Source organism: Crocodylus porosus, unplaced genomic scaffold (genome assembly GCF_001723895.1).
Source record: "Crocodylus porosus isolate Cpor-Errol unplaced genomic scaffold, CroPor_comp1, whole genome shotgun sequence".
Taxonomy (NCBI): domain Eukaryota; kingdom Metazoa; phylum Chordata; order Crocodylia; family Crocodylidae; genus Crocodylus; species Crocodylus porosus.
The window spans coordinates 23,211,789-23,236,526 of NW_017728943.1; the positions used below are offsets into that span (position 1 = coordinate 23,211,789).

At 50.6% G+C, this 24,738-nt stretch overlaps 2 protein-coding genes across 4 annotated transcripts in view; both read left to right on the plus strand.

Moving 5' to 3' along the window:
- The window catches only part of KLC4 (kinesin light chain 4), a 50,040-nt gene extending 36,030 nt beyond the window's left edge, over positions 1 to 14,010 (plus strand). For all 3 annotated transcript variants that reach the window (XM_019548990.1, XM_019548989.1, XM_019548991.1), the window contains 3 exons: positions 9,907 to 10,031; positions 10,613 to 10,670; positions 13,174 to 14,010. In XM_019548990.1, the coding sequence (XP_019404535.1) occupies positions 9,907 to 10,031; positions 10,613 to 10,670; positions 13,174 to 13,263 (273 nt within the window). In that variant the 3' untranslated portion in view covers positions 13,264 to 14,010. The remainder of the gene's footprint in view (positions 1 to 9,906; positions 10,032 to 10,612; positions 10,671 to 13,173) is intronic.
- The window catches only part of PPP2R5D (protein phosphatase 2 regulatory subunit B'delta), a 1,176,261-nt gene that overhangs the window by 628,186 nt on the left and 523,337 nt on the right, over positions 1 to 24,738 (plus strand). The gene's annotated exons all lie outside the window — the stretch shown is intronic.

Below are 24,738 nucleotides of genomic sequence, written 5' to 3' on the forward strand. Positions count from 1 at the left end.
AATGTCATCCTCTCCACATACCTCTGCTTGGGGCCTTCTGAGGTTCCTTGGGCTTCTTGGATCTTGATATTGTACCATCTGCAGTCTTCTCATTTCACATGCTATGATTTCTGTTCATACTAATTACACTGTTATATCATTAGGATCTGCAGGGGTTTTTTAGATATAGCACTGATTTCCCTAGGTCCAAGCTCAATGTGCCCTTCCTGGGCAGTTTATAATCAACTGTAGTGCAGGGGCACTGCCATTTTCTCTTTGCAAGGCATTCCTGTTCCCCTAGATTTGCTTTTTTTTAAATTGTAGACAGGGTGCCTCTGGCTTAAGCTGATGCCCATCTGCAGACATCTGTCTCACCTGATTCTTTCTACAGCTCCTGTTTTAAAGAGCCCCAACCCACCTCTGCAGACCCCAGGACTTGTCAGTTTTCTGTGTTAGCAGCAGTTTACTTAGCACCTCTTCTGAAGAAGTTTTTCCCTCCCCACAGAAGCCTTTCAAAGCCTGCTGGGATTAAAACCTCCATCTTCACAATTTTCTCATCTATTCACTGAGACTCTTTGTCCCCTCTGTGCAAAGAAAAAAGCCTTTTCTTCTAACAGTTGAAATATAGCTTTCAGGACCTTTTTCTGTTTTGCTTTGCCTATTGTTGGCACTGATACATACCAAGAGCAGTCTTCCCACCACTCCTAGAAGTTTGTGTAGTTGCCTTGTGGGATCCTGCACCTACCAGGGAGTTTCCTAATTGTTCATATGGTCAACAGGTTTGCTGCTCTCAGCATTCTTCAGGAGTGAATCCTAAGGAAGTGATTCAGGGTTTGGAAAACCTGCCTCATGGCAAGAGACTAAAACAGCTCAGGCTGCTGAGTTTACCCAAGAAGTTTGAGAGGTGATGGGAACACAGTCTACAAGCTCCTATATGGAGAAAGGGATTTCCAGTAGCAGTGGACCTCTCAAAAAAGGCTGCAGCAGGTCCAACAGCTGAAAGCTGAAGCTAGACAAATAGCTAGAAGTAAGGTGTAGACTTTTAACTTGGAAGATAATTATAACCATTAGAATAACTGGGATGTGGATGGATTCCTGTTCCTGTCACTTCAAGTTAGTAGTGGCTTGCTAACACTACTTCTGTGGGAGGAGAGGGCATGACTGAGTTGCACAAGATGACTGCAGTGACCCCAGTGCATGGGGTAGGGACTGGTAGAAAAGTGGGGAACAAGTTGCTAACTTAGCTGTTAGGAAAGCACTTACATATACATTTAGATGAAGTGTGCCTTTTAAATTCTTGCCAGCATAACCTAGTTCCCTGTTAGCTGTGGAGCAGGTAGAAGACCAGGAGCAGGGACATAGCTGAGGAGGCTGTGGTGGCATGCTGCTTGCATTGGGGCCAGTGCAACATATGTTGCTGTTTCCTAAAGCCAAAATTACTTAGCTGGAGGAGTAAGGAAACTGAAAACAACTGCTGAGGTGACAGACCGGAATGGTACAGAGCAGCCCTGAGTTCCCCAGCCCCCGCAATGAAAGGCCTAAGTTCCCCGGCCCATGGATACAGGGGTCATAGGCTCAACTGAAGGAGACACCCTTGTAGATCAGATCCACCTTCCAACTTAATGGACAGAGGCTGATCAAGGCCTGTGCTAAGAAAGTAACTCCAGAGAATAGTCTGAGTTGGAAAGGCAGACAGGGTGTTGTCTTGGAGCACTTGATTACTAGAAATCAAGAGAATGGGGTCTAGACAGACCATGGTTGCATCTGGACAAGTGCAGCTGTGCTGTATATGGCACTGCAGCCACGTCTGCAGCACCACATACTGCACATTCAGCTGTCCTCTGCATTGCAATGGAGCAACGCAGTGGTTTTGTTTGTTTTGTTTTGGGTTTTTTGACCCCTGGATATCCACTCAAAACTGGAGCTTGGCTAGCTGCAGCCATGCTGCGGCTGCCAGCCAGACTCCAAGTGGTAGGATTGCCGCTGCTGCAGTCCCAGGAGGCCCCCAGGATCTAAGGTAAGGCTGCTAGGCTGGGGTAACCTGCCGTATGTCAAAGGGCATGTGGAACAGGTGTTTCCTAGGGCCAACTAGCAGGTGTGGCACAAGGTGTGCCACTACTAGTTGTCTTGGGAAACCAAATGTCTGCATTCCTGGACTCGGCCCGTAAGAACTGCCTATGTAGGGAGGTGGGAGAGAAGTCCTGCAATCTACAGTTTCTTCGTTGGGAAGAAAGAAGTCTTGGGCCAAGAACCCTTATGGAAGGTTGCGCTGAGATGCTTTGGCTCCATTCAGGGGTGGATCCAGAATTTTTCCTAAAGGTGGGGTGTGGGAGCAGCAACCTGCACTGCAGGGGTGGCTGGACCCCATTCCCAGTCTCCTATACCCTACTAGTGTAGGCAGACTGCCCAGCTGGAGCCTCTGGGGACTCTTAAGTCCCTAAAGCAGATGAGAACCCCTTCCCCTTCCTGCTCAGAGATGCTGTCCCTTTTTCTCCTCCTTCCTCTTGCTCCTACTTCCCTGCTTGCCCGTGCTGCTTTCTCTACTTTTTGAGGGTGGGGGATCTCCAGAGCCAGCCAGACTGAGTGGAAGGGGACAGTGGCAACAGGATGGCTGGAAAGTAGTTTCCTCCCCCACCTTTGTTTGGGTCCCCAGCTGAGCCCAGCCCCTGCACATCTACACAAAGCACGGTGGGGGAGGGGATATGCCTTTGAGCAGAAAGGGCATGGAGGGAGGATTTTCACCTGCTTTAGGGACTGTAAAAAGTCCCTGGAGGTTCCTGCAGTGCTTTGCAGCCCAAAAAGGGCATGCAAAGGACTGCTGGATGACAGAGAGGCTGGGATCAGAAGTATGTTTTTTTTGTGTTACCAAAACACTGGAGCAAGGAGTTAAGAATGAAAATTGACCTCTCTTTCTAACCTCTGCCATCTGTGAGAGATGAACATTCAACCTAGGGAGGCTAGAATGCCTGGCTTTGAAGAAGTAATTTGGTATTGTAGTAGTAAATGTTAGTGACCAAGTCACTGTACTCCAGTAGAAACTACCTGTCCAAGCAAGACAGTGGCAAAGTTGGTGGAGTGGTGTTATCTCTAAAGGAAACTATAGAATGTCAGGGGAGTGTTTTTTGAATATAGTCATCATAGCCACTGCGCAAGTGAATTCCAGGTTAGAAGGATATAGGCCTCCAAGCAAGGTTTAGTGACCAGCCTGCAATGGAGTAGCTAAGGGTAAGCAAGTGGCAGACTCCCTGGATGCTAATTTAGAAGGGGTACTAGCATGAGCCTGGCTGTGGCAGGTAAGACTGCCCCACCCCCTGCTTGGTACACAGTATTTCCCTCCCTACCCCTTCCTTGTCCTCTCTTTTCTTCTTACTATGCCTCTGCCCACCTGTTCAGGCAGAGGATGTGGGACACACAAGCCCCACATTCAAGGAGAAAACAAGGAGGCAACTTTGAGTCTTTGCACAGAAATAAGAGGAGACTTCAACAATCCCAATATAAGATGGTCACATGGCACAATAGGGACAGATCTAGAGAAGCTTTTATTTCAGGGTTGCTTCTTTGAACAGCTTTATTTCAGAGCATTTGAAAGAGTCCCAAATAGCACCTAGCAATTGGCTTTAGGAAGAAGTGTAGATGAACTGTTAGAACATAGTGACACCTACAGCACTAGATCACAGTGCTCCAATCCCCTGCAAGAGGAAGGTGACACAAAGTGAATTAGACCAGGGAGCTGTACATCAGAATCAGTTACATGGATTTAAATGGGAATTAAGAATAAAATGGTCCAATCCCTTAATAACCAGGAATATAACAGGGACCTAGTCAGCATGACTTCTGCAAAGGGCAGTTGTGCCTCAGTAAGCTATTAGTTCTCTCAGTACTTCAAGCAGAGAATAAAGAGAATAGTTTCATAGTTGTTAGGAGCTGGAAGGGAGCTTGCAAATCATTGGGTCCAGCCTCCCTGCACTTGGGCAGGAAAGACTGCTGGGATCAGATGACCCTAGAAAAATGGGTGTCAAGACACTTTTTGAAGATTGCCAGGGTGGATGACTATACCACCTCTGAGCGAAGCCTGTTCCAAACCCTTGAAAACTGAGCTTGCTTTACCAAGAGCCTAGGACAGGGGTGGGCAATTATTTTGGGTGGAGGGCCACTTACTGAGTTTTAGCAGGCCACTGAGAGCTGCATGATGGGCAGCCAGGGGCAGATTAATATTAAATTTCTAAATTTTTTTAGGGGCCCTGTGGGCCAGATGGAATGGCCTGGCAGACCGTATCTGGCCTGTGGGCCACATTTTGCCCACCTCTGGCCTAGGAGATGGTCTATTACTAGATGCTGCTAACCCCCCCTCCCCCCTCCCCAAACAAAACAAAACAAAACAAAAAACCCAAACAAACAAAAACTAAATGGGCTGAAAGGCAAAGTTCCACCATTGAATATCAACTGACCAAGACAGAAAACTTGGAGCAGAAGCAGTTGGCTTCCAGTAGAAGGCTGCTATGAGGCTTCCCAAGAGTCCTTTGCAAGGGGCATGTGCCTACCTGCTGTGACGCATGCAGTGCACGATACCCCATGGAGGGAAAGCACACTGCAGAAATAGAAATGGTTTGGATATGGGGCAAAACTGTTGGCAAATAGAGATTGTCAAGAGAAATCGTTAGTATAAAGACTAGACACGTTACTAGGAGCTGGACCCCATCAATGAATGGCACAGAAGGGAAAAAGGGATGATCAGCTTGCCAGTTCTTAAGAACGTTCTGAAATCCACAGGCAGCAAATGCCACCTGACTAAAGGAGAAATGTGAATGCAAATGGACAATTGCACATTCCTAGGGATGAAGATGTTTAGTTACAATAAAGCAGAAAGAGGTAGTTAAGCAGAATAAGCTACTAAGGTGCCACACTGCCCTGTCTTCTATTAGACAGGAGTGATCTGAACAGAAACCTTTGTCCTCAACAGAACAGCCAAGCCACTAACTGCTGGGGGTTGGGTAGAAACTTTCCTCCCATCCTTTCTGGGATTTTCTTGCTATTGCCCCTGGTACAGCTGGTCATGGCTAGGGATCCTGCTCTAGTCAAGCCTGACAGTGTGTTTTCTTTCACACAGGAATAAAATGTTGTGAAATCTATCAGTCCACAAACTCTTCCTGACGAGAACTGTTTTTATACTGCACATCTGTTCAATGTACAGTGCAATGGGGCCACAGTTTGAGCTGGGGCCTCTGCTACTGTAAAGAGTAGAGGAATAAAAAGGGATGTGATGAAGGCACATGCAGGCAGGAATGAACAACAAGAGACAGGAGAGTGAGAGTGTCCATTCACCCTCTCTTTACTCCAGAACAAAAGGGCTGTCAGTAATGTTAAACAGTGGCAACTTCACACCTAATTCAAGGACAGATCTTTTCTCACAGCCCAGGATTAGCATTTGATTAGCATGTGGGACTTGCTGCTCAGATGCCAGTGACAGCTCAGGAGGGTTCCAAACAGGAGTGGATGCCTCTGACTATTAAGGATGTCACCAGAAAAAGGACTTTTGAAAAGCAGGAATTTTGGAAGGGTCTAAGCCCCTAAAGGTTAAGGGAATGAAGTATCTCCTAGGCCTGTTGTGCAGGGTAGTGTTAGATGAACAATGGAGCTGGCTGATGTGAGACTGAGCACCATTTGTCTTTACCCATATGAACCTCTACCTTAGCACTGGGTCAGGTGGCCTTGCTGGTCTTGACAGTGCTTAGATATAGAACAGTTTGGTCGCATAAGCCAGGGCTGTCCAACTGTTGGTCTGCAGGCATACAGGCCTAGAAGTGATTAATAAACGCTCTACAGGCCCAGGTAGGCACATCTCCCACTGCTACACAGCAAGGAAGGGATTGGGGGTCTGTGCACTGCTAGCACAGCCTACAGGGCAGGGCAGGGGCATGCTACTGGTATCTCTGATGCAGCCTGTGCAGTGAGGAGGGGCAGGGGGGGCTGTATGCCATTGGTTCAGTCCTGATGTAGGGCAAAGCCAGCTGGAGTAGGATTAGGGAGAAACTACCCTCTGTGTAGATTACTCCAGAGCTGCCATTGCATGAGTGCTTGGCCCCTCTTAGAATCATAGAAAATTAGGGTTGAAAGGGGCCTCAGGTGGTCGTCTAGTCCAGTGTTTCTCAACCCATGGGGGGTGGGGGAGAGAGGCCCAAAAGTGGGTCGCAAGAATATACAAAAGGGCCATGAACAAACTTTAAAAATGGATCAACAAACTTTTATAAATGGATTCTCCTTTAAAGGTGAAAAATGTGGGAAACTGTTTTTTCCCTTGCAGACTCTCAGAGTTCCAGCCTTGCTTCCTCCCCCCCCAATGCCCCACACACGCCCTATCCTGCCCCACAAACTCACCCCCTGTCCCACACACTGCAGGGCTGGGGGCAGCAGGTTGGGAGGGAAGGGCACTGGGGCCACAGCATCCCAGCCAAGGCTTTTTCTAACTGGGTCTTAAAGCCTCCAAGGATGGAGATTCTACCACCTCTCTGGGTAATCTGTTCCAGTGCTTCTCCACCCTCCTAGCGAGAGAGTTTTTCCTTATATCTAACCTAAACTTCTGTTGCTGCAACTTAAGACCATTGCTCCTTGTTCTGTCACCTGCCACCACTGAGAACAGTCTAGCTCCATCTTCTTTTGAAGGTAGTTGAAGGCTGTTTTTAAATCCCCTCTCAGTTTTCTCTTCTCCAGACTAAATAAGCCCAGTTTCCTCAGCCTCTTTTTATAAGTCATGTGCCCCAAGCCCCTCACCATTTTTGTTGCCCTCTGCTGGACTCTCTCCAATCTGTCCACTTCCTTTCTGTAGTGGGGAGCCCAGAACTGGACACAGTTCTCCAGATGTGGCTTCACCAGTGCCTATTTGAGGGGGATAATCATTTCCCTCTATCTGCTGGCAATACTCCTACTAATGCAGCCCAGTATATGCTGTTAGCCTTCTTTGCAACAAGTGCACACTGTTGGCTCATATTCAGTTGATTGGCCACTGTAACCCCTAGGACCTTTTTTGTAGAGCCAGTCAGTTCCCAGCTGTATCTATGCAAGGGATTTTTTTTTGTCTTAAGTGCAGGACCTTGCACTTGTCATTATTGAACGTCATGACATTTCTTTTGGTCCAATCCTCCAATATGTCAAGGTTTCTCTGAATCCTAGCCCTACCTCCAGCATATGTACTACTTGCCCTATCTTGACATTGTTTGTAAACTTGCTGAGGGTGCACTCCATCCCATCTTCTAGATCACTGATGAAGACATGGAACAAAACTGTCCCCAGGACCAACCCCTGGGGCACTCCACTTGATACTGTCTGCCAGCTAGACATCAAGCCATTAGTTACTACCCTCTGAGCCCCATGATCCAGCCAGTTTTCTGTTCGCCTTACAGTCCGTTCATTCAACCCATACTTCCTTAGCTTGCTTGCAAGAATGTTGTGGGAGACGGTAACAAAAGCCTTGCTTAAGTCAAGGTGCATCATGTCCACTACTCTCCCCATGTCTACAGAACCAGTCATCTCCTCATAGGAGGCAATCATATTGGTCAGCCATGACTTGCCTTTGATGAATTTATGTTGTCTGTTCCTCATCACATGCTTAGAAGTGGATTCCTTGAAGACCTGCTCCACAATTTTTCCAGAGACTAGCTGAGGCTGAGAGTTCTGTAGTTCTCTAGATATTCCTTTGTCTCTTTCTTAAAGATGGGTACTATATTCACCTTTTTCAGTCATCTAGGACTTCTCCCATGAGTTTTCAAAGATAATGGCTGGCAACTCTGCAGTCACATCAGCCGACTACCTCAGCACCATCAGGTGCATCGTGTCCAGCCCCATGGACTTGTACACCTCCAGCTTTCCTAAATAGTCCCTAACCTGTTCTTTCACTATTGTTATCTGCTCACCTCCTCTCCAAATTATGCTGCCAGGTGCAGTAGTCTGGGAGCTGACCATGCCTGTGAAGACTGCTTTTCTAAAGCAGCTGGTTTTGGCCTGTCTTGGAGAAGGGCTTGGGCTGACTAGAAGTCCCTGTTCCAGTCTAGGACTTCCTGTGTTTGTTCACATGCTGACTTGTTAGGTGATCTTGGCCAAGTCACTGTCTCTTTCTTTCCCTCAGTTTTCAACCTCTGGGGAGGGAGACGGGACCTGTTTGCTGATGCTACCTGGAAGATGCTAGTAAAGAACAGGCTGATACATTCTGTATGATTCATTTGTCTGAAGGAAGGTGTCCCTTCCCCCACAAGGATGTTCATCTGAGAAATGCTGCTGGCAGATCAGGTCTGGGACTGAGAGGACCACTCACTTGTGCACCCTGATGAGGAAGAAGGAATAGGGTGAAGTATAGATCTAGAGCATCATATGGAGTACTAAGCTGAGAGAGAGCAGGGGACATTGCTGTACTCAGCCAGAGGGCTGGAGAGAGGAAGAGAGCCCAGAGAAGAAACCCACAACACCGGTGTGATTGGCTCTTATGGAACAGTTCCTGCTCAGCTCCTACTAGATGACCCTAGAAGGCAGGGAGTCCTGTGGGGTATTGGGAGAATGGCCTCTGAGGATCCCCAGACATCACTGGTGTAGGGCCTGTGGCCATCTCTCCTAGAGAAGCCAAGGAACTTCAGAACTACTGCGCATTATTCCAAAAGGGAAAACCCTTTTCTAAGCCTCAGTTCATGAATATAGAGCTCTTCCCACTCCCTGCTTCTTTAATACTAGGTGACATCACTCCCTCACTCTAGAGAAGGCACTAGTACCAGCCATCACTGAGACACTGTGCTGCTTTAGGGAGCTCAAGTGGAAACAGAGACTTCCAAGAACACTCTGATTCCTATCATTGGAACTTGCAGCCCCATCATGTCAATCTCAGTCAGTCAGATAGATGATCCTCGAAGAGTCTAAGCTAAGAAGTACAGGAGCGGGGTGAGGAAGAAGCTCTTTCTTAGGAGAAATGATAGGGGTTCCCAAATCACCTGGAACTGCTCTTAGAACAGCAGCTCCCATATCTGTGGCCTTCCCATCCCAGCTGAAACAGGCCTAAGGCAGACTGCTACCAACCTAGTGATCTGAGAGTAGCAAATCAACTGATTTTGGCTGTTGTGATCCTCATCTCATCCCAGAGCTGATCAGTCCCAAAGCTTCCTCAGATGAAGGCCTCTGACTCCATCTTCTGCTACTGTTTTACTCTTCAAGGCTATCTCCTTAAGGTGTAGTGCTGTAGTTGATCTATCCCAAGAACCGATGTCAGTGAGTGCTATTCCCCTGCTAGCTGCAGAGGGATGGGCTAGTGCTGAAGGTGTGGGGGAGTCTCCAATGGGCACTTTGTACATAGGGCTCCCATAATTGGCATCAAGTCAGCCTCCTCTTAGGAACTGCCCCTGCCTGCTGAAGGACTGCTTAAAGCAGGGGTGTCATAGCAGCCTCTGGCACACACAAGATTAGGGAAGGATCAAACAGCACAGTGGCTGATAGGGCAGGGAGCACAGGGAGGGAAACAGAAAGCAGATCTGCAGATCAGGCAGAGAGAAAAAGAGATGAGAAAAAAAACAGAGCAGCAGATCAGACTGGGAAGTTAGCCCCTCATCCTTCCTGAGTGGCACTTGGGAAGGTTGAGGGGCTAACTTGTGGATTGCCAAAAAAGTTGGCCTCCCTTGGCTTAAAGGATCATGAGATGTATGCCTAGTATAAGTGCTGGGCTGGGGATTGGCTCCTGCTCTGGGCTGGAGACTTCCCCTGCTCAGGTGCTGGATGAGCCTGGCCCTGCTGTGCCCTGTTTCTGGAGCACTGATTTCTTAGGGGCTGGTTCCATTAAGTGTAACTGGCTGCTAGAACCTTGGTGAACCTGGGGTTTGGGTATGGAGTCATTCTGCAGCCTGCCCTATGAGCCTCAGTGACCCCACCATCTCCTGTGGATTATGTCTCTATCTCCAGGATGGGAGTGGCGTGCTTCAACGCAGCAGCTCACTGGGGAAGATTCGGGACGTGATAAGGAGGAGCAGTGAAATGCTGGTCAAGAAGCTTCAGGGAAATGGCCCCCTGGAGCCAAGGAACACTAAGTACGAGTCTACCTTGGGGCATAGGAGCTCTCATCCCACTGCACCTGTTGCTGCCAGGAGGGAGGGACAGGAGAAAATTCAAACTTTGTGTGCTGGAGGGTTGTTCATTCCTGGGGCTTTGGCTGCTGGGAGCAGGGCTTTTCAGTGGCCACACAAAACTCTTCCTTAGTCTACAGAGTCCCCTCAGCTCTAACTCTGACCCCTCAGTCTCAGGGGACTCACAGTAACAAGGAAGCTGTAGAGTGAGCCTGGGAAACTGGGCAGCAAGAAACTCTCCGCTATATATTCATATGGAGCTAGTGTAGGGAGAGGCGACCCTACTGACTACTGGAGGCATCCAAGGGTTGGAGGGATGGACCCATGTTTGGAAGGATTCCCTAGCCCCATCCCTGTTGGTGAGGCAGGGACTGCAAGGAGGTGGCCAGTATTTAGACTCCTGTCTTCCTGTCCCCTGTGCTGGCTGAGGCAGAGGGTTTGGGATGGATTTTAGGTAGGGTAGTGTGAGATACCACCCTGTTTCTGGAAGCAGAGCAGGTGCTGAAATTCAAGAAGTCACTCATCTCTCTCTTTTCTTTTACTAGCATGAAACGAGCAGCATCATTAAATTATCTCCATAAATCCAGTGATGATTCTTTTGAGGTGAGAGCATAACGCAGGACACTACATATTCCTATTAGCCTTTCCTGCTTGCCATGTTACAGGGAGCCTGGCCCTGGCAGAGACATCTCCACTCAGTAAACCCCTGGAGCACCTGACTGCCCAGAGGGGTAGTAGGAAAGAGCACCTGGGGCAGTAGCTCTCCCTTATTGATACCTCTCCCATGTGATCACTGGCCAGCTTCCCTCTCGCCAGTGCTGTGGGAATCTCTGGCCTGGTGGGAGTTTCTACAGACGAGGATGGGACTGGGCCAGAGGAATCTGGGGAAACATGGTGTTGGGCTGTCTCTCATAGAGTTTAATAAACCTGTGCTGGGTAATGCCAGGACAACTAGGGCTAATGAACTGTGCAGGGCTGGGGAGGTACAGGTTAAATCCCTGGGCAAGGTAGTGGCATTTAGAATTCTCCTGAGACCAGGGACAGGGAAATATACATACATGGGCTGGAATAGCCTGAACTGCTCCTAGACACTGAACAAATAGATTCTGCAGTCCTCCTACATGTGCAAATGCTGCTGGATGGGTTTACTTCAGTGTAATATACCCACCCTGGGCAGGCATGTGCGCATTGAGAACAGACTTGTTCCCACCCTACTTTGCCCCCCTGCATCAGCCATGGGGAGCTCTCGGTTCCCCCTGGGTACTAGTTCAGGGGCTGGCAGGGAGCATGGGGCCAGGATATAATTGTCTCCTGCAGGGAGTTGGGAGATTGCTCCCTGCCCCTGCTGCCGGGGTGGGCTCTGGTGGTGGAGCCCAGGCAGGGACAATGTCCTCCTGCCCTGGCAGCAGGGAGCTTCTGCCTGCGAATTAGGGCAATGGGCTAGGAACTGCCCCTCCCATGCTGCTCTTTCCAAGCCCTTGCCTCCAGGGCACAGAGCTGAGAGAAAGCTGCAGGGATTGGACCTGCCTCAGACTGGGACAGTTCCCTGCCAGCCCCAGGTTGTGTGGGGAAATCTTCACATGCAGCCCAGAGCTGCCTGCGAACTGCCTGAAACAGAACAGTGGCCAGCCAGCTCCAGGCTACACATGCAGACTTCCTTGCACAGTCTGGGGTCCTAGTTAGGGTAGGTCCTAGCCAGCTCCAGGCTGGGTAGGGAACTCTTCCCATGTAAAGAACTCCTGGCCCCTGCTCCGCAATCACGGAGTGAGGTCTAGGTATTCCCTGTTGCTGGGTTGGGGACATTGTCCCCACCTGGGCTCCGGTGGCCAAGCCTACCCCAGCAGCAGGCAGCTCCCAGGGTAGGGAGCAATCTCTTGCCCCCTGCTGCCCAGCTGGTCAGGAGCGAGTCTGCTCTCTTTCGGCTGTCTACACATGCCTTACTGTGTAGTAATTACTCAGCAGTTAATTTGCTACTTGCATTTGCAGGTAGCAAATCAGCTGCCTGGTAGAGCAAATTACTGTGCACTAAGGGTCTGCTCGTGTAGACAGTGACACATACTACACAGTAACTTGCTCTTCTGTGCAGTCAAGTGTCTCATGTAGACACACCCACTGTGTGGTGAAATTTCCTGCCTGTGGGCAGCAGCTTTGCTTCAGGTCCACAACTGATTGTGAGGCCAGGGGTATTAGCAGTACAACAACGCTAGTTCCTCCTGGGGCCATGACCTCTAACCTCACCACTGTGCTTAGTGTAGTCTCTGTAGGAGTCAAGTTCTAGGCCTATTGAGGGAGCAGCAGTGAGGGGTTCTAAATTGGGTGGCCAGCTTGTTACATAGGTGCCACAAGTGGTATGGGCAGCCTCTTTGTGTGACATGCAGCAGATTGGGGAGGGGACAGGCAGCACAGTGGCAGGTGGGGTGTGAAGCAGAAAGCAGAGCAGCAGATCAGGCAGGGGGCACGGGCAGAAAGCTGAGCAGCAGATTGGGCAAGGGAAAGGGATTGGAGGGGTACTTGGGGAGGGTGGGGCTAATTTGTGGCACACTTACCAAAAAGGTTGTCCCTCACTGCTCTAAATAGAGTGCCAGCAGCATATGCCAGCATCTGGCCAGTCCAGCTTCCGGACCCTTGTCTGGTTTAGAGTCCTTGGCTGTAGAATCTGCTGCAGAATTGTATGTCAGATCCTGGGCTTTCCTTAAAAATGTGTAACTTTTCCACATCTTTGGAAGAAACCTCTGTATTGAGGCCTGGGTCTGCATGCACCCCAGAATGGTAACTCAGTGAAACCTGAACTGCCCCATCCCCTTTGTTAAGTTGCTGACCGGAAAGCTTGACAGTGGTTCAGATGCCAAGGTTAACTTTTCAATGACTGGTCAGAAAAAAAACAGAATGGTTCCTGTCCAAAGAACACCGAGGCTCTGGCAATGAGGGAGTCTTTCTGGACAATTTTTAGATCACAATAGGGAGGAAGGACATAGTTCCTTAGGCTCAGGTTACAGCAGTATGGATCTCAATATTTGGGGTGAGGGGCTGGGGATTCAGTTAAAGCCATTTGCAGGCTTGGGTTCTGGAGAAGTGGATCACAAACACTATGGTTTCTTTTTTTCAGGGTACTCAAGGTCTTCGGGCAGAGAGCAGAGGCCTCAGCGCAAGCAGCCTAGACCTGTCTTCTCACAGCTCCTTGCTCACCTCCAAATGACCCACCCTTGCGTGTTTCCTGCACCCCCTTCCAGCTCCATCTTGGATGCTCCAATAACTGGTGGTACTGGCCTGGTGTCCAGGACCACTCACTCCAGCTGCTTCTGTCTCAGATACACAATCATGGTCTTCACCTAAACGCCAGAGCTCCAGTCTTACCCGCATTCACACTGCTACCCTATAGAGGAGGGAGTGCTCTGACATGGTGTGGGGAGTGCCAGCCCAAATGGGAAACCAGACTGGGGAGAGGGCCTCCTTCTGCCTGGTGACTATCTGGGGCTGAGACTTGTTAGAGACCAGTAGCTTTGGTAGCAGCATTCCCCACATAGTTTGCAAACTGCATGCTAGTGATTGCCCAGGAATGAGCTCCAGCAGCTCTCACTTGGCACCTGATAGGCAGAGCTTCCCCCACCCTGAGTTGGTGCCAGCTATTCCCATGTCTTCTAGAGCTTGCTGAGAAGAGCTCCCTTCTCACTATGTGCCCCACCTAAAGCACCCTCAGGCTCTCTTCCTACCCCATGATGCCTATGCATGCTCCAGTGAAGGGCTCCTCCCATTCAGGATTCCACTCCCAAATTCTGTGTCACTGGAGTTGGGGGGGGGGCTGAGCCTGGTACTGGTTGCTTCCTTGGCACTGCACTCTTGTAACCTAGGGGAGGCTTCAAGGGCAGGTCTCCTATATCCCACCCAGAGTTGTACCACCTGGAGCTCTGCAAGCCCATTCCCATTCTGATTGCATGGCTTGTGTTTGCCTTAGCATGAAAAACAATGTAGCAAAGGGAGCACTGGATGACTGCACAGAGCGGGCAGGGGCTGTGCATTCCCATGATTTACCTCTGATTACTGTACTTTATTTTATTAAATAAAACAAATCATAGAAATGTGCAGTGGCAAGAGGCCCTATGGAGGGTAGAGGGTTCAGACCACACTGGGAAACCTGGCCCATGGCCTGACATAGAAGGTTTCAGCTCTCTGCCAGAGCTCTTTGGCTTTTCAGCATTTGTTAATGCAGCTCTGCCTGTTCATGGAAACGTCCAAGCCCTCATTGGGGCCTTGCTGACCAGAACTGCTTTTTAGCAGGAGTCCTACAGGCTGGGGAGGCCGCGCAGGGAGCAGCCAGCTCTCAGCAGCCCTGGCTTTGTGGCCTCAGGGTACAGAGACATTGGGTTTATCCTGGGTTTGAGGCAGCCGGCTTGATTGGGATTTGGGCAAGTCCCAGCCCTGCCAGAGGATAAGCCTGTCCCCAAGCTGCGTATCTGTGTAGCACCTGAGTGAGCACCTTGCCTGTGAGCAGGGGCTGCTGCCAGTTAAGACCGGCATGCAAACGGCTCTCCACTGAGCAGGGCCAGTCCCGCCCGCAGCAAGACAAGTGCAGGGCCACGTGGGTGGGCGGCTGGGCTGAAGCGGTGTGTCAGTGCTTCCCGTGCTCCGGGCAGGGCCTGGCCCCAAGGGCGGGCATGGGGGAACTGGCAGTCTCTGTGCATGCACCTCTTCCCTGCACCAGGCCCACACAGGCCTTTGTGCTGTCACAGGCAGGGTGGCGCCTGGAAGTGCCACCCAGTGACAAGCTGCGTGTTCGGGAAAGTTCCAGGGCTGGGCAGGCGGAGCGGAAGTAGCAGGTACAGCACAACAGGGGACGTAGCACCGGAGCCGTGGGCAGGGGCCTCCTCATGTGGGGCTGTCGGGTGCGAGGCACAGCGGGTCAAGGCACTCCCACCCTGCCCTGCCATTGGGCCATGACCCTGCGGTGCCAGAAGTGGGACTCGGCTGTGCGGGCGGTGGGCAGGCCAGGTTAAAAGGAGCCTCTTCCCACCTGCAGCCCTCTGTCCGGGCAGCCCCCTGACCTTTGGCCACAGCCTCTCTCTGACCCAGCAATCCCTTGCCTAGTTGGCCCTGAACATGGAGCCAGGGTAGATCCAGAGGAGTGCTACCCCTCTTTTCGGTTGCAGCTAGCCCCCAGGGACTTTTTAAAGCTTCAGTGGTGATAATGGGCAATTTGTTCCAAAAGCCCCAAGGTGCCCAAGGGGGTGTAGGAGAACTGGGAAGCAACGTTGGAGGGACAAGCCTTCCCTTCCTCAGTGGAGTATGAAAAAGGTGAACCTATCAATGTCTGCTGCACACAGTGCTGGGGGTGTGAGACCCTTAGGTTTCTGGAAATCTGAAAATGGGCAGAGGGATGTTTTATTTAGCTGTCAATCCTCCTGGGATAAGTTGAGCCAGGAAGTTGCTGTCTCTGTTCCTCAACCTGAAATAATACTTGCTTACTCTCTGTTCCCCAGCATCTTAGGCAACTTTTCTTCAAAGATCAAAATGAAGAACATATTAGAATAGTACTTGAGCTTCAACTCTAGCTCTTCCTCAACCTATCCCTCTCCCCTCCCAACCCTTCCATGCTTGGCATTGATTTTACTGCCAAATACCAAGGACCTGCAAGCTCAGAGCTATCTAGCGCACGTACTGCTCCTTTCACATTGCAACAGAAACCACCACTACTGCCCCTTGTCCCTAGATTTGCCCTGAAATTCTCTGCCATTTTATTTCCTGTAGCTGGAGTTGTGCTGACATGGCTTGTATTACCATGGAGGAGCTTGAAAACATGGACAATGAGTCCCTTGAAGAGGATGAGCCAATGGATAGGAAAGAGGAGAACAGGCTGTTTACTCATTGGGAGGCAGTGGCCAACAGCCACCAAGTGACCCTTCCTCCAGGTGACAGCAATGCAGAGTTCCTTCCATCCCTGCACTATTAGGCATCCAGCCTCAGTCAGTGCCTGAAAGAGAAGCCCAAGCTTAGATGCAGTGCTTTCCAGGTGGCTTTTCTCTGTCACTGTCTCCTTTTCAAGAGGAGCCATGTGTTAGGGTAGAGAGTGTTCCTTACAGTGCTGTGAACTCAGTGGCCCAGGCAGTATGAAACTAATATCACTCCTGAAGACCATTCCAATGGCATTTCTTGATTTGACAGATTAACCCTGGAGTCAGTGTTTCTGGGTTCTTTAACTGTCTCTCTTACAGACTTACTATGTGATTTGTGGAAACCACCTTCCCCTCTTTACCTATCTTCCTCTCTATAAATTTGGGAGAATGCTGTTGCTTGCTTTCATTTGTAAACGCATGTTGAGTTGCCATATTGGGGAAGCACCATTTGTCTCAGAATGTTTCAGTAAAACTCAGGTTGGAGAGACAGGCTGGGCAGAGAAGGTCTGATGTTAACAAGAGCTGAGCAATTGCATGCCAGATGACTTTAGTCAGAGCTGCCCATGCCCAGGTCCTGCAGAATGAGATTATACCTACCATCTCTTAGTGTAGATCTGAGTTGAGGGCATGGACAGACCAGTGCCTGCTCTAGTGTGATTTACCTTGGTTTTGTGTAGTGATATAAATTAACTGTGATCAGGAATTGACAAATACGTAGCTATCCCAGCTATTACTGTGTCTTGCCACTAGATGGTAGAGGAGCAGGTACAGATGTCTCCTAAACCAGTGTAAGCTACAGCGCTAGAGATTTATCTCTGATTCTTTTAGGCTAGGGACAGACGTTATATATAAACTGATTTAAGTGATCAGGAACTGGTTTAAACCTATAACAGAACATAAGTTCAGTGCACGTAAACCAGTTTCAAAATGGCCGAAACTGGTTTGAGATAAACCTGGTTGAATGTAGTATCAGACTTAACCAACTGAGGTCAAACTGGTTTATGGAACTTGTGTCCCTCACTTCTGCCTGCCACAGATAGTTTACTCTGTGCGGAGTCATGGTGCAGCTGGAGCATGCTTGCAAACTGCAGCTCCAGCACAGGGCTGCCCCCTGGGGCTGCCCCAGCCCAGGCTGTGCTGCTGCTGCTGCAGCAGCGAGTCGGGGTCTGTAACTAGCCCTAGCTTCCTCCCATCACCCCTCTGTGCAGCCAGGTCACATCCCCCCTCCCCATGGCTGGCTGGCTGCTCCTTGGAGGGACTTTGCCCAGGATGCTGTGTCAGTGCCCGTGCTGCTGCTGCCTGCAATGGGGGGATTAAACCACCCCCACTTCCCCTCAGGCTAGTGCATCTGACTACCATAGCCCCAAGTGCAGGAGTGGAGCCTATCAGTGCCTGCGCCACCCCCACCCCCTGCAATGGGGGGATTAAACCCCGGCTTCCCCTCAGGCTATGGGGTCTAGCCTCGCCCCCACTCCTGCTGCCAGCCAGTGAGTGAGTGGAGGTGGGAGGGTTGGGGACCTGACAGGCTGTTTTTCCCCGCCTCATCCAGGCAGATCCCAGCTGGGGTCCCTGCAGACCAGGGCAGGGCATTTAAACTCAGGCCTGCCTGGGCCTGGCCACACCCCTTCCCTCAGCTTAGTTTCCCTCTAGCCGGGGGCTAGCTCTAGCGCAGGGGTCAGCAACCCCCAGCATGTGTGCTGAGCATGGCACGCGAGCCCATTTTCCTCAGCACACGTTGGGGCCAGGGAGGCAGCAGTTCTTTGTAACCTCCCAGCTGCAGGTGGCCCTGGCCCTGGGTAGCTGCTGCCAGCCGGAAGCCTGGGCTGCTCCCAGCAGGCAGCTGAGATGCTGCAAGTCCTGCTGGGAGCAGCCCAGGCTCTGTGGCTATCAGCAGCTACCCAGAACTTGGGCCAGCTGCAAACATCTGCTGGCTTTCTGGCCTGGCCCCAGCTGCTCCCCAGCCCCAGACTCAGCCCTGGGCTCTGGGGAGGCAGCACATACCGGCAGTGCTCCCCTCGCTGCTTCTGCAAAGCGGCGTTGGAACCCAGCGCGGCAGGGCACAGCGGGGGACACAGAAAGCTGCCTGCTCCCAGCTCCCCGCTGCCCTGCCACACTCCCCCTGTGTGCACGGGAGCAGCGTGTGCAGCAGGGCAGGGTTTCCCTTCACTGCAGTCCCTGCCTGCAGGGGAAGTGTGGCAGGGCAGCGGGGAGCTGGGAGCAGGCAGCTTTCTGTGTCCCCCGCTGTGCCCTGCGGCGTTGGGTTCCAACAAAGCAGCAGTGAGGCAGTACAGCAGGGAGCATTGCTGGTATGTGCTGGGCAAGGCAGCTGGGGCCGGGGGTGGAGAGGCAGCAGATGTTTGCATCTGGCCCAGGTTCTGGGTAGCTACTGACAGCCACAGAGCTCAGGCTGGGGGTCAAGGGGCAGCAGGGATGGGGAATAAGGATCATGAGCAGGGCTGGTGGGCAAGGGCTTTGGTGGGAGGCCAGGGTCTTGAGCAGGACTGGAGGGCAAGGGGCAGCAGGGCTGGGGGCCAGGGACTTTGGGGGGTGGCAAGGGGCACAAGCAGGGCATCCTGCCATGTACCCCCTGCCCTCATTTTGTTTTTCTGGCATGCCAGCACTCCAGCACCTTCCAAGGTAGGCATTGTGGGGGTTTTGGGCCCTCTGGCCTACCCCTGCTCTAGCACCTCTAAGCTTAGGAGTAATTTTCTACTGGGTTTGGTGAAGAGATTCTCTTTATGGATTTGTGCTATCTGTCTGCTTCTTTTATACTAATGTAATGCCATGTCATTTTTCTTGGCCCTGTGTCTCTTCCACAGTAAGAACTCTTAAATGATTCAGGCATCAGCCTTTCATTTTCCGGGGAGAACTCAGATTGCAGAAGTGCATTCTAAGACTAACTTGTACAGAGCCTTTTAGAAATAAGCTATGGACGAGTGGATTTAGGTAAACTCTTGGTGCCCAGTTTAGAGGAGCTCCAAGGGAGTGTTCTGTATTGTGGGAGCCGATGTTTAACTAAGGAAAGGGTAATTAGAGATGGAAAGCAGTGATTAGGAGACTTTAGTCACTTTGGGATTAAACAGTATTTTGTGTTTGAAAGGCTGGTGGGGTCATTAGTCACCACTGGTCAAAGCTTCCGTAAGTAAGGCTTCCTAGTAACCACATCCAGTGGGACATGCTGAGCACAGGGGGCTGTAGTCCTGGCCTGGTCTATAGATGGAGACTCAAGGGATTCCACCAAGACCAAGGTGAGGAGGGCACAGGGCCTGTCACCTGAATGGCTTCACTCAGACTTCAACGGAGCAGCCAGCCTCGAATTGGGACACCATATTTCCAGCGTGAACATAGCTGGCTCCAACTTGTCTCCTGGGTTTTGCCTGTCTTCTGGACTAAAGAGCCCTGTGGATAAAGGTCTGGACCCTCATCCCTGGATTCTGCTGATCCAGAAAAGTCTAGAGATCAGTATTGCTTATGCTAAGGCACTGGGAGCCTCAGTTGCTGATACAGGGCCACTGGCACTGCATATGGCTGATTCAAACAGCCTTGGCTGCTGCTTGTTTAGCAAAGAATCTCTTGTGGATCATCAGAGGTAACACTGACACATCACTGACGCTGGACTCAGTTAATCCAAAATGATTTAGGACCCGTAATGCCTAATATACAATAATAAAACTGCTGAAAGGGTTAAGTCTTTCAAGATGATCCTTCAGCCAGATCTTTGAATCCCTAAGGCAAAATAGCTGTCTTGATGGGCTGCATAGATTTACTGAAGGGTGTCAGGCATTCTGATGCAGAAAAGGGATTAGAACTTGCTTATTTCAAAGCACTGGTTGCGCCTCAGTTACTGAAATGGATGCATGTTCAAGAAAAGGTACCTACCTCCTCTACCCCCTCCCAACCCACAAGGAACAGAAACCATAACCTTATGTAAGGGAGAGAAAGGTCACAATTGGGGGTAAATGAATCATGGTGTCAAGAGTGTCTGGTTGATCCAAGTGTATCTATGAACCTCAAAGCCACTTGCATCAAGCACAGGCAAATTCAACAAGTGCTTCTCCCAAGTCGCTGATGTCACTTAGCACTTAGTTGTCAGTCCAATCCAGAGAAGCCCAAAGAGCCCAGTTCTGTCAATGCTGGGCATGTAGCTCCTCTGACTAACAGCACTCCAAATTTATGGAGCATCAGACTGAGCACTCAGGCCAACAGGTGTTTTCCCAGAAGCAGGGGTGCCAGGGGACCCATCTCTAATGCAGCTGAAAAAAGAAAAACTGACTCACCAGCTGGCTCTCCAGCAAACCAGACAGTAATAGCCACAAGAGGTGGAGTGTAATATCCATGAGAAAAGCATCAAGGATGCCAATACAATCCCAACTTGCTGACCGTCATTGCCCAGGAGAAACTGAAGGTTAAATGGGGCCACTTCCTCACTTTCACAGAAAAGTAGGACTGGAAGGGACCTCCAGAGGGCATATAGTCCAACACTCTGCTCAAGGCAGGATCAACCCTAACTAAACAAGCATTTGTCTAACCTATTCCTAAAATTACACAATCCTGCCACATAACTATAAGGGATATTGCCCAAAGACACCAAAAGAACCCAAACCTGCCACAGGTGAAGCAGGATGATGAGGGCACTGGCAATGTCCTGCTGCTGCAAGGGTTGTTAAAATCTACTCAAAAGGGGGCTATTGTTCCCTGCTACAGAGGAAGGCAAAAAGGCCCCTGTCTGTACCAATCTGACTCCAGGGTAAAATTCCTTCCTGACCCCAAATATGGCAATTGGTCTAACCCTGAAAGGGGTGGGGGGCAAAGCCCTTTAACCAGGAATCTCTGGGCTGTAGTTCCAGCAGGAACACTGGCACATCCCTCACCCCCATCAAAATCCTCAGCCTCAGCTGCAGCCAACACCCAGTGCTTCTAAGGAAAGGGAAAAAAAATCCCTAATACCTGTACCTATAGTGTGTGTGGGGGGGTGCGAATTCCTTCACAGACCCAATCAGCAAAGCCTAGAAGCCTGGGAAATATACAGCACCCTCCATTCTGCTTTGGAAACTGAAAATGGCAAATAACATCCCATCCCATCCCATATCCAGAGCACCTCTTTCTGTCATCATATCCCCTCCATAAGCGTATCCCAGCCCTTCTATTTTTGTTTCGTAGTTAAGCTTCATACCCTCCAACCCTGCCCTGAAGGTGAGTGGCTCCAACAGACACAACTGTGTGGACAGGCCTAGAAGCTTATTGGCCATGTTCTTGCAGAAGAGAGGTAAAATGCTGACTGGTGGAGAATATAGCCTGCTGAGCAGATTGGAAAGTCAGGAAGATGATTCCTAGGGAGGAGACAGAAATGGAGCTAAAGAACATGGGACTGATTTTGCTTAATACATTCCTGAAGCTGAAGAGACTCAAATGCAATAGGAGCAGTGAGCAAGCCCAAATAAAACAGAACTGGAACCGGGGATACTGATCAAATATTCCTTGGTACAATGATAATGAAGATGCATGCCACGCTGAGACCCCAACTTTCTGACCTGGAACTTGTTTGGTTTTGGGGACCATGTATCATGGTGAAAAAAACAACTCCTGGCCTCAGCCAGGAGCTTCGGCACAAACCCAGGCTTCATCTTGCACCTTTATGGGCCCCAGAATCAGCACACTCCCTTGTATCCCAAACATACAGCCCAAAATGAAGCTCTCTCCCCTGTCTTTGTCTCCCCCAGCCCCATAGACACACACATACATTTGCCCACCTCCAGCCCACACTTAAAAAAAAAATTCAAACACTTGGATGGGCCTGTGCCCTGCAAGAAGAGGCCATAGGCAGCCACAAACATCCCCCTTTTGCCTGCCAGCATCATGTACTGCCCAGGAGCTACAACAAAAGCCCCCAGGGCTGCTGGCTCCTTCGGGCTCAGGCCTCAACAGTCTCAGCAAGGAGCACTTGCTGGAGTGGCTCGGTCCCTGGATCATCCATCTGGGTAGACTCAACTCAGTGCTCATTGTTGTCTCCTCTTTGAATAAGCAACAAAGTTCTCAGCTGCATCTCAGTTGAATGAATTCCACGCTTTAACTCGGAAGAGGTGACAGAGATGGATGGATGGGCTGGGGAGTTCTGTGCTGCAGTTCTTTGCTGTCTGCCCAGGATCTCGGATGAGAACTGTCGTCTTTTTCTGGGAATCCTTCTGACTTCTGCAGACCCTCTAGCTTCCTGCTACAGATAGCTTTAAGTTCTGAGCTTGGAATCTATTTCTGGAGGTGCTCTAGTATGGGGTGGCAGCTGTGCCATGGAGTGCTCTGGTGTTAGAGACTTCATTGGCAGTCTTAGAATTTAGATTGGATCCGTGGCAGTGTGATGTTTCTGATGTGCCTTGCCTCAGTGCAGGACACCTAAAGGCTCATACCCTTCACCCATTACCCATCATACCTTTTGCAGGTCAGCTGAATTCGCAGGCATTTCTCAGCATCCTCACCCCTTGCTGCTGTTTGGTGGTGAGGCCCCGGGTGAGAAGAGGGACAAGGGGGGTGGCCGCAATCTTGGCTGTTGGCTGAACTTCAGGCTGCCCTGCCAGCTAGCGCCTTCCTTTCCTGGTTGAGTTGTGAGGCAATGAGGACCGCTGACTTCTACTGGGGAGCCAGCATTTTATTTATTAATTTTTTTCTTTAAGTTGATTTCAGGGACAGTTATGGATTTTGCTGTTTCTGTGAAATTACAAATTAAGTAGGTCCCTAGCACTAGGCTTGGGACTATTAGAGTTAGTGGAGTTTGCATACAAACATCAGTCTTTTGGACTTTCCTCAGCAGGTCCCTTGATCCAAGGTGGGTTCCTGACCCCACCTCTTATCTGTCAATGGTGCATTAGCAACTGCATTTCCTTCTCACGGACTGCCAGATGGTTGTCAGTGGATCCAGCTGTGACTGATTTTTCTTCCTGCCTGTTTCATTGCGAGGAGGCAGCATATGAGGAGTGGCTGTAGCCAGCTGGGAAGTGGACATGCATCACCAAGAGGGAGGAAATGTATGAACAGAGCATCTCCATTGGCTTCATGAAACTCATGCACTACATCTGCAAGGAGAACTCCATAGGTGTGTACTGGGGAGGGGAAGGACTGGCATTCTGGGGAAGTGCTGCTGTAGTCTGCTGGGCTAGAGATGAGGATGAGCTCCATGAGCCCCACTTCCTCATTGCCAGCATTTGTCTGCCCCCTCCAGGCCACTATCTGGGCATGATGGTGCCTGTGTTGACTGAGATCCACCTGACTGAGGAGGGCACTGAGTTCCTGAGGGATGTCATCATTTCCTATTACCTTCCTGGGGAATTCCAGCACAACCTTTCTCTCCCTGTGTACCCTGAAATCTTCATCATGGAAAGGGAGCCACTCCAGGTTATAACCAGGTGACCTCATTTCCTCCAGGGCTGGAATATGTTTTACAGGACAGGGCCAGCAATTGTTCTGGTCTGGGGGAGGGGAGAGGAGGAAGAATGCTCCCTGAGCCCAGTCAAGGGGCAGGAGGTGGGCAGGGAGTACAGGTGTGGGTGAGTGAAACTGCAACTTCAAACCTATGCCTCTTAGTCTCAGCACTACTGAAGGCAAAGCTCATTTGGGAGACCCCCTTTAACTGAGCCTGCCCAGCAGCAGGTGCTGGCCCAGTTAGTGGTAGTTTCTAACCACCCTATTTTTAGCCTCTGGGGTATCAGGTTGTGTTGGTCAGTGTGGGCATGCTGGCAGTGGAGGGTATGTGGGTGCTGCAGGACCTGGGTGCCAGCTGCAAGACTGACTGCTCTGTATCTGTGCCCTGCTCTATTTGTTATAGAGTCTTTTATGGGATGACAACAGGGGAGACAATCCTGCGGGAGATGCACGTTCTCTGGGAGCTGCTGGGCTCCACAGATTCGGTGCTCCATGACACCTCTGTGGTGGCTGTGTACGAGAACCTCTGCATCCCACACCGTCCCAATGAAATCTGGTTTATTTGATGGGTAGAATAAGGAGGGGGGAGCCATGCCCTGCCTTCCCAGATTGCAATCTGTTCTGTGCCTGGAATCGGTTTAGATGGCAGTTCTGCCCTGAAGGAGGTGAATGCACATCCTGATTCACTGGTCACCTGCAGAACAGCTGAGCTGTGCTGCTGCCCCTGACGTTAGGGGAGAGTTGTGCTCCTTCCAAGGAGCTTCCAGTCAAGGGAAAGCTCTTATGGGTCAAAAGGCGGGAGAGTGTCTGTTTCACTGTTGCACGGCTGCCTGGGATCCTGCTGGCAGAGTGAGCTGGCCCCAAAAAGAGAATCAGGTGTCTGTTCTTAGGGTCTCAGGCAAGGCAGTGCCTGGGCAGGGATTGTGGAAGGGCATGTAGATGATAGCTGCTGCTCATCTAATAGTGGGGCATGTTTCTACCAACATGCAGCCGAGGTCAGGGACTTGGCCAGTCTGGGACTGGGTTTGCAGAGTTGTGCTAGATGCCACAGTCTGCAGGCAGAGTTCATTGCTGAAATACAGACTGGTAGCAAGCCCTTGGCAGGGTCAAGGGAAGGAGTCTGCCTGGAGTGGTAGGCCACAGCTCTGTCTTCTCACCCACCAGTGGAGCTGCCCCCCACTCCCAGCCTTTCCTGAGAGGTTGCCTGCTCAGGCTTCCTCCACCAGTAATAATGGGAGTCTGTCCTTCTGCAGAGCCATTCACACACCCATGCAGAAAGAGCATGATCAAAGAGTGAAGGTGATGACCATATGTAGCAGGCCTGGAGTGTTGAAGAATCCTGCAGTCCTCTCCCTGAACCAATTTTCTGCAGC